The 9379-nt window shown below is 51.6% G+C and overlaps 1 protein-coding gene across 1 annotated transcript in view; it reads left to right on the top strand.

The window, feature by feature from the left end:
• The first annotated feature begins 602 nt into the window (after positions 1 to 602).
• The window catches only part of LOC140392267 (CD209 antigen-like protein D), a 29206-nt gene continuing 20429 nt past the window's right edge, over positions 603 to 9379 (top strand). The window contains exons 1-2 of the mRNA XM_072477584.1: positions 603 to 648; positions 890 to 1032. Coding sequence (XP_072333685.1) covers positions 603 to 648; positions 890 to 1032 — 189 coding nt within the window. The remainder of the gene's footprint in view (positions 649 to 889; positions 1033 to 9379) is intronic.

The following is a 9379-nucleotide window of genomic DNA, read 5'->3' as shown; positions in this document are numbered from 1 at the left end:
CTGATATATCCCACACTCCTCACTGTAACACACTGATATATCCCACACTCCTCACTGTAACACTGTGATATATCCCACACTCCTCACTGTAACACTCTGATACACCCCACACTCCTCACGGTAACACTCTGATATATCCCACACCCCTCACTGTAACACTGTGATATATCCCAGACCCCTCATTGTAACACTCTGATATATCCCACACTCCTCACTGTGACACACTGATATATCCCACACCCCTCACTGTAACACTGTGATATATCCCAGACCCCTCATTGTAACACTCTGATATATCCCACACCCCTCACTGTAACACTCTGATATACTCCACTCCCCTCGTTGTAACACTCAGATATATCCCACACTCCTCACTGTAACACACTGATATATCCCACACCCCTCATTGTAACACTCTGATATATCCCACACCCCTCACTGTAACACACTGATATATCCCACACCCCTCATTGTAACTCCGTCTCCTTTTCTCAGTCGCTGTGTTGAGCAAGGCTTCGTCGGAGTTGCAAGACCTAGAAGGCACCTTGGCTGAGTCGCACAGGAACCTGACGAAACTGGATGGACAGCTCCAGAATTTGACCATGAACCTGGAGGAGGTGCGCAATTTGTTCTGCAAAACTGTCGCAGGTGAGCTGGAGCTTTAAGCCTGCCCTGTCCCACCAACCTCCTAGCCTTTTTCCCTTAGAAATGTCCCCCTCCCTGATTTACTGCCATCCGTCATTCAATGCCTCACCATCCAATTGTTTAACAGACTCTAGAGCAGCTGAATGTCCTTCTCCTTTTGCTGTGTAACAGTCTCGGGGAGGGCTCAATGGGCCTCCTCCTGTTCTGATGTATTTGACTGATTGAAGTATTTATTATTTCTCAGATTCTCTCTGTTTGAGTGGTTGGGAAGCTCATAAACAAAAATGCTATAAATTCTCAAAAGAAAAAAAAAACTGGAAGGAATCAAAACAAGAATGTGAATTCCTAAACTCACGTCTCATCATCATAAATACACCAGAGGATCAGGTAAGAATGATGGCAGCACCTATCAGAATGAGTTAGAGAGAGAATCTCCCTCGACACTGTCCCCATCAAACACTCCCAGGACAGGTACAGCACGGGGTTAGATACAGAGTAAAGCTTCCTCTACACTGTCTACATCAAACACTCCCAGGACAGGTACAGCACGGGGTTAGTTACAGAGTAAAGCTCCCTCTACACTGTCCCCATCAAACACTCCCAGGACAGGTACAGCACGGGGTTAGGTACAGGGTAAAGCTCCCTCTACACTGTCCCCATCAAACACCCCCAGGACAGGTACAGCACCTGGGATAGATACAGAGTAAAGCTCCCTCTACACTGTCCCCATCAAACACTTCCAGGACAGGTACAGCACAGGGTTAGGTACAGGGTAAAGCTCCCTCTACACTGTCCCCATCAAACACCCCCAGGACAGGTACAGCACCTGGGTTAGATACAGAGTAAAGCTCCCTCTACACAGTCCCCATCAAACACTCCCAGGACAGATACAGCGCAGGGTTAGATACAGAGTAAAGCTCCCTCTACACTGTCCACATCAAACACTCCCAGGACAGGTACAGCACAGGGTTAGCTACAGGGTAAAGCTCCCTCTACACTGTCCCCATCAAACACTCCCAGGACAGGTACAGCACGGGGTTAGATACAGAGTAAAGCTCCCTCTACACTGTCCCCATCAAACACTCCCAGGACAGGTACAGCACGGGGTGAGATACAGAGTAAAGCTCCCTCTACACTGTCCCCATCAAACACCCCCAGGACAGGTACAGCACCTGGGTTAGATACAGAGTAAAGCTCCCTCTACACAGTCCCCATCAAACACTCCCAGGACAGATACAGCGCAGGGTTAGTGCGATGAACGGTTACTGCCTTATCATCATGTAAGGTGATGTCCCCTTTAAGACCAGGCTTGGAACCCTGGGGACTCCGCCTCTGGCTCCGCCCATCTGGGAGCCATACATAAAGGCCTGCCTCATGGTCTGTATAGCAGTCAGCTCTCGTCCAAATCTGTAGCATAGTTATTAGCCTAATAAAGGCTTCTTTACAGTTTAATCTCTAAGCATCATTATTGAGGGTACCTCAATTTATTAGGCTAAACTAGATTCAGGATGGACGCAGGCCTAAAACCAGAGAAGCTCAATCTGGAAGCACGAACGCCAGAGGCAAAGGAAATTTTTAAATACTGGCTGCGGTGCTTCAAGGCCTACCTGGACTCCGCAGAGACTCCCATCCTGGGGCCACGCAAGCTGCGTCTACTCCACGCCCGGGTGAGTCACAGAATCTCCACCACGCTCGAAAAGGCGACGATTTATGAGGAAGCGACTGAGTTGCTCCGCAAGCGGTTTGTCAAACCCGTCAATGAGGTGCACGCCCGGCATCTGCTCTCTACCTGCCGGCAGCGCTCGGGGGAATCGCTCGACGAGTTTGTTGAGAAACTCACCGCGCTGGCCAGGGACTGTGACCATCAGGATGTGACAGGGGAAGTCCATATGAACCTGCACATCAGAGATTCTTTCGTGTCCGGCATCCGCTCGACCTACATCCGGCAGCGACTGCTCGAAAACGGGGCAAAAGACCTCCAGGAGACGCTAACGCTCGCCTCCTCGCTGGAGGTGGCCCGACATAACTTGGGTACGTACCCCGCGGACTCTGCCAGCCCCCCCCGGACTTCCTCAGACTCGCCCGTATTACAGGCCTGCGCTACTGCGCCGCTCACCATGGGGGCACACCTTGCTACTTCTGCGGGCAGGGCCAGCACCCACGCCCACGCTGCCCAGCCCGCTCCGTGATCTGCAGCGACTGCGGGAAGAAAGGGCACTTTGCGAGGGTCTGCCTGGCCAGACCCAGGGGCCAGAAAAACAAAGAACAGCCGGCCCGTAAATCAGGCTCTCAGGCCCGCAGGCCTCGCAATGCTGCTGCGCACCGACCCGACACGTCCTCTTCTGACGCGTCATCAGCCTCGTGCGAATCATGGGAGCGGCCATCTGGTCGGCGGCCATCTTCTCGACCCGACACGTGCGACCAACGTCAGCGGCCATTTTACGACTCCGACTACCCGCGACTGGTTGCGATCACCCTCGATCAAACTCGGCCAAAACACCTGCAGAACTCCATGATGCAGGTCCAGGTCAACGGGCACGACACTGCATGCCTCTTCGACTCCGGGAGCACGGAGAGCTTTATCCACCCTGAAACGGTAAGACGCTGCTCCCTACGCACCCATCCCGCATCCCAAACCATAGCCCTCGCATCTGGGTCCCACTCGGTACAAATCACGGGGTACTGTATTGCGGATCTCTCGATCCAGGGTGCCAAATACACCCGTTTCAAATTTTATATCCTCCCTCACCTCTGTGCCCCCCTGCTGCTCGGACTGGATTTCCAGTGCAGCCACCGAAGCCTGACACTGAAGTTCGGCGGACCCTTGCCCCCCCTCACGGTGTGCTGCCTTGCGACACTGAAAGTCGCACCCCCCTCGCTATTCGCTAACCTCACTCCCGACTGTAAGCCCGTCGCCACCAGGAGCCGGCGCTACAGTGCCCAAGATATGGCTTTTATCAAGTCAGAGGTCCAGCGTTTACTGGGAGAGGGGGTCATCGAGGCTAGCAACAGCCCTTGGAGTGCGCAAGTGGTGGTAGTCCGGTCCGGGGAGAAGAAACGGATGGTCGTGGATTATAGCCAGACCATAAACGGATTCACGCAGCTTGATGCGTACTCCCTTCCTCGCATCGCGGAAATGGTAAATCGGATCGCCCAATACCGAGTCTTTTCCACGGTCGACCTCAAATCTGCCTACCACCAGCTCCCCATCCGACCAAAAGACCGCCTCTATACTGCCTTCGAAGCAGCCGGCCGGCTCTTCCACTTCCTCAGGGTCCCCTTTGGTGTCACAAATGGGGTCTCCGTCTTTCAAAGGGCGATGGACCAAATGGTGGACCAGTACGGTTTGCGGGCTACATACCCATACTTGGACAATGTCACCATCTGCGGCCATGATCAGCAGGACCATGACGCTAACCTCAAAAAGTTCCTCCAGACCGCCCGAGCCCTTAACCTGACCTATAACGAAGGCAAATGCGTTTTCCACACCACCCGGCTGGCCATCCTCGGCTATGTCGTGGAAGACGGGGTCCTAGGTCCCGACCCCGACCGCATGCGCCCCCTTAAGGAACTCGCTCTCCCCCGCAGCCTCAAGGCCCTCATACGGTGCTTGGGGCTTTTCTCCTATTACGCCCAGTGGGTCCCCAAGTATGCGGACAAAGCCCGCCCACTCCTAAAGACCACCACTTTTCCCCTCTCGGCTGAGGCTCAATTGGCCTTCAACCGCATCAATGCCGACATCATCAAGGCCGCCATGCACGCGGTGGACGAAACCATCCCTTTCCAGGTAGAGAGCGATGCATCAGACATCGCCCTGGCTGCTACCCTCAATCAAGGAGGCAGACCAGTAGCGTTCTTCTCCCGAACCCTCAGTGCCTCCGAGATTCGACACTCTGCAGTCGAAAAGGAGGCACAGACCATTGTGGAGGCTGTGCGGCGCTGGAGACACTACCTCGCCGGTAGGAGGTTTACCCTCGTCACCGACCAACGGTCGGTCGCCTATATGTTCGATAACACGCAACGGGGCAAAATAAAAAACGATAACATTTTGAGGCGGAGGATCGAACTCTCCACCTACTCGTACGATATCAAGTATCGTCCAGGGGAGCACAACGAGCCCCCAGATGCCCTGTCCCGCGGCACATGCGCCAACGCGCAGGAGGACCGCCTGCAAGCCATCCACAATGACGTCTGCCACACGGGGGTTACCCGGCTCATCCATTTCATCAAGTCCCGCAACCTACCTTACTCAACCAAGGAGGTCAAGGCCATGGTCAAGGCCTGCCAGGTCTGTGCGGAGTGCAAACCGCACTTCTATCAGACAAGGTTCGGCTCGTGAAGGCCTCGGGCCCCTTTGAGCGACTGAGCGTGGACTTCAAGGGGCCCCTCCCGTCAACCAACCGTTATGCCTATTTCCTCACCATGATCGATGAGTTCTCCCGTTTCCCATTCGCCATTCCCTGCACCGACATGACCTCAGCCACGGTGATTAAGGCACTGCACAGCATCTTCACCCTGTTCGGTTTCCCTGCTTATATCCACAGCGACCGGGGTACATCGTTCATGAGCGATGAACTGCGCCAGTATCTGCTCAGCAAAGGCATCGCCTCGAGCAGAACGACCAGCTATAACCCACGGGGAAACGGGCAGGTGGAGAGGGAGAACGCGACCGTGTGGAAGGCTGTCCTTCTGGCCCTGCGGTCGAGAAATCTCCCAACCACCCGCTGGCAGGAGGTCCTACCCGATGCCCTACACTCCATTAGGTCACTCCTCTGCACGGCCACAAATGAGACCCCTCATGAGCGATTGTTTCTCTTCCCCAGGAAGTCTACCTCCGGGGTCTCGCTTCCACCTTGGCTGATGGCTCCGGGACCTGTTCTTCTCCGGAGGCACGCGAGGAGCCATAAAACGGACCCCCTAGTTGAAAAGGTCCGACTGCTCCACGCCAACCCCAGCTACGCCTACGTGGAGTACTCCGACGGCAGGCAAGATACGGTTTCCCTCCGGGATCTGGCACCCGCTGGATCCTCCACCACAGACGCCCCTTCCCGCGCCGCTCCCCTGCAGGACCCGTCGCCCCCTACAACACACCCCCTTCCGGCCCTACCACCCGTTGGTGAGCTCCTACCGTGCGCCCCCACTTTACACACCCCGCCGGCGCCGGCTCCGCTACCCCCGGCCCTGCCTAATTCCTCTGCCCCGACCCGGACCGAAGCTCCGACCGCTGTGCTCCCGGATGTGCCCTCAACCGGGACGTCCGTGCCCGCCGCACCACCGCCCGAACTAAGGAGATCGAGGAGGACGATCCGGCCGCCGAGACGGATGGACCTATGATGGCACTTCACCCCCGCCGGACTCCTTTTTAAACAGGGGGTGAATGTGATGAACGGTTACTGCCTTATCATCATGTAAGGTGATGTCCCCTTTAAGACCAGGCTTGGAACCCTGGGGACTCCGCCTCTGGCTCCGCCCATCTGGGAGCCATACATAAAGGCCTGCCTCATGGTCTGTATAGCAGTCAGCTCTCGTCCACATCTGTAGCATAGTTATTAGCCTAATAAAGTCTTCTTTACAATTTAATCTCTAAGCGTCATTATTGAGGGTACCTCAGTTAGATACAGAGTAAAGCTCCCTCTACACTGTCCCCATCAAACACTCCCAGGACAGGTACAGCATGGGGTTAGATACAGAATAAAGCTCCCTCTACACTGTCCCCATCAAACACTTCCAGGACAGGTACAGCACGGGGTTAGATACAGGGTAAAGCTCCCTCTACACTGTCCCCATCAAACACTCCCAGGACAGGTACAGCACGGGGTTAAATACAGAGTAGCGCTCCCTCCACACTGTTCCCACCATGCAATCCCAGGTGTGTTTATGTGTTTGTTTACGTGTGAGAGTATGGGATTGTGAGTGTGTGTGAGTGTGTATGAGAGAAGGAGAGTGAGTGTGCACGTGTGTGAGTGGGTCTGTCTGTGAGCATGAGTGTGTGTGAGTGAGTGAGTTAGTGTATGAGTGTCTGTATGTGACTGTGAGTGAGTGAGCGTGTGAATATTTGAGTGTGTGTGAGTGTGAGTGAGTGAGGGTGTGAATGAGGGTGTGAGCATGTGAGTGAGCGTTTGAGTGAGTGTGTGGGTGAATGTGAGTGAGTGAGTTAGTGTATGTGTGTGAGTGAGTGTGGGCCTGTGAGTGAGTGACTAAGTGTGTGAGTGCTTGAGTGAGTTAGTGTGAGTGTGTGTATGAGTGAGTGAATGAGTGTAAGAGTACAAGTGTATGTGTGAGTCAGTGTGTGTATGTATGTGTGTGTGAGTTGAGTAAGTGTGTGACTATATGAGTGAGTGAATGCCTGAATGTTTGTGTGTGATTGAGTGTGTTAGTGAGTGAGTTAGTGTATGAGTGTGAGTGAGTACGTGGGTCTGTGTGTGAGTGAGTGCATTAGTGTCATGTGAGGGTACCTTTAAGAAATGGATGTTTAAGCAATGCACCTTTAAGAAATGCAGTGATGTCAGAGTGTGGGTGGAGCTTGGTTTTAGTTCAGCCATTTTGCAGTTTAGTTTTTTTTGCAAGAGCTTGGGTGTGTTTCTGTGTTTGCAGTGAGCTGGATCTGCTGTGATCTCTGCCATGAAAGACTATCTCTGGATCATGTGGGTGATTTAAACTCATAATAGTAAAGCCTTTAACCTGACGTGTTTCTGTTTAAAGGTGTTAAGTCTCTCATGGATGTTGAAAGGAATAACTGAAGGATTATTTAGTGTTGTAATATTTTCAGGGTTGTCTTTGAAGTAAGGGGTGTTAAGAGATCCAATGTTTATTTAAGAGGTTAAGTTGAGTTCATGAAATAAACATTGTTTTGTGTTTAAAAACCCACGTGTCCATAATTGTAATCCCACACCTAGGGAACAAGCCGTGTGCAGGAAAAGCAACAAGTACATTAAAGGGGAGATTGGTTGAACTCCACGATACATTTTGGGATTCTGAAAATTCCTCTCCCATAACATTAGTGTGTGATTGTGTGAGTGAGTGTGTGAGAGTGTGAGTGAGTGTCTGAGTGAGTGTCTGAGTATGTTTATGAGTACATGAGTTGAGTGAGTGAGTGTATGAGTGTGAGAATGAGTGATTTAGTGGGTGAGTGTGTAATGTGTCTGTGTGTTAGAGTGTGTTTTTGTCAGTGTGTGAGTTTCTATGAATGTGTGTGTGTAGTGTAAGTGTGTGAGTATTGTGTGTGTGTAGAGATATGTACATGTGTGTGTGTGAGTGTGTGTATTGGAGTGTGTATGGGAGTGTGTGTGTGAAAATGTGAATGAATATTCATATTTGAATAAGTGTGTGTATGAATGTGGGTGTAGTTTGAGTGTGAATGTGTATGTGTGTGTGCCTGAGTGGATGAGAGTATTGGTGTTTGTGTGATTGTGTGTGTGAGAGTCTGGTGTGTGTGTATGAGTGTGTGTGAGTTAGTGTGTAGTGGGTGAGTGAGTGTGTGAGTGCTTCTTTAAGATTTTGTGCTTGAGACTGAGTGTGTCAGCGTGTGTGTCAGTTTGTGAGTATTTATGAGTGTGCGAGTGTGTGTGTGCATGTGTGTCAGAATGTGAGTGCATGTGGATGTGTGCATGAGAGAGTGTGTAGTGGGTGAGTGTGTGTGTGTGTAAGACTTTGTGCATGTGACTGAGTATGTCAGTGTGAGTAAGTTTGTGAGTGAGTGTGTGAGTGATTGTGTGAGTGTGTGTTTAAGAATTTGTGTGTGTGGCCAAGTGTGTCAGTGTGTGGGAGTGTATGTGTGTGTTACTGTGTGTGTGTGAGTATGCAAGTGTGCATGAGTGCATGTGTCATAGTATGAGGGCACGTAGATGTTTGTGACTGTATGTGAATGTGTGTGTGTGCAGTGGTTGAGTGAATGTGTCAATGTATGTCAGTGTTAGCAAGTGTGTCTGTGTACGTAGGAATAGTGAGAGTGTGTACAAGTGTGTGAATGTTTGTGAGCGTGTGTGAGTGCAGTGAGTGTGTGTGTGTGAGTGTGCGTGTAGTGTGAGTAAGTGAGTACAGTGTGTCAGTGTCCGTGAGTATTTGTGGGTGTGTGTGAATGTAGTGAGGGTGTGTGTGTGTGCGTGAGTAGCGATAGTGTGTGTGTGTTTGTGAGTGTAATAAGAGGGTGTGTGAGTGTGTGCAAGTATGTGTGGGTGTAGCGATCATCTGTATAAGTGTGTGTGAGTGTAGGTGAGTGTAGCAAGAGTGTGTGTAAGTGTGAGTGTGCATGTCAGTGAGTGTGTGAGTGTTTGTTTGGGTTTGTGAGTGAGTGCATCTGGAGTAACTGTGTGTGTGAGAGATATGTGTGTAGTGTAGTGTATGTGTACAAAGAACAAAGAACAAAGAAATGTACAGCACAGGAACAGGCCCTTCGGCCCTCCAAGCCCGTGCCGACCATGCTGCCCGACTAAACTACAATCTTCTACACTTCCTGGGTCCGTATCCTTCTATTCCCATCCTATTCATATATTTGTCAAGATGCCCCTTAAATGTCACTATCGTCCCTGCTTCCACTACCTCCTCCGGTAGCGAGTTCCAGGCACCCACTACCCTCTGTGTAAAAAACTTGCCTCGTACATCTACTCTAAACCTTGCCCCTCTCACCTTAAACCTATGCCCCCTAGTAATTCACCCCTCTACCCTGGGGAAAAGCCTCTGACTATCCACTCTGTCTATGCCCCTCATAATTTTGTAGACCTCTATCAGTTTAGTC

Source organism: Scyliorhinus torazame, chromosome 16 (genome assembly GCF_047496885.1).
Source record: "Scyliorhinus torazame isolate Kashiwa2021f chromosome 16, sScyTor2.1, whole genome shotgun sequence".
Classification (NCBI taxonomy): Eukaryota; Metazoa; Chordata; class Chondrichthyes; order Carcharhiniformes; family Scyliorhinidae; genus Scyliorhinus; species Scyliorhinus torazame.
This window is presented reverse-complemented; position numbering and strand designations above follow the sequence as displayed.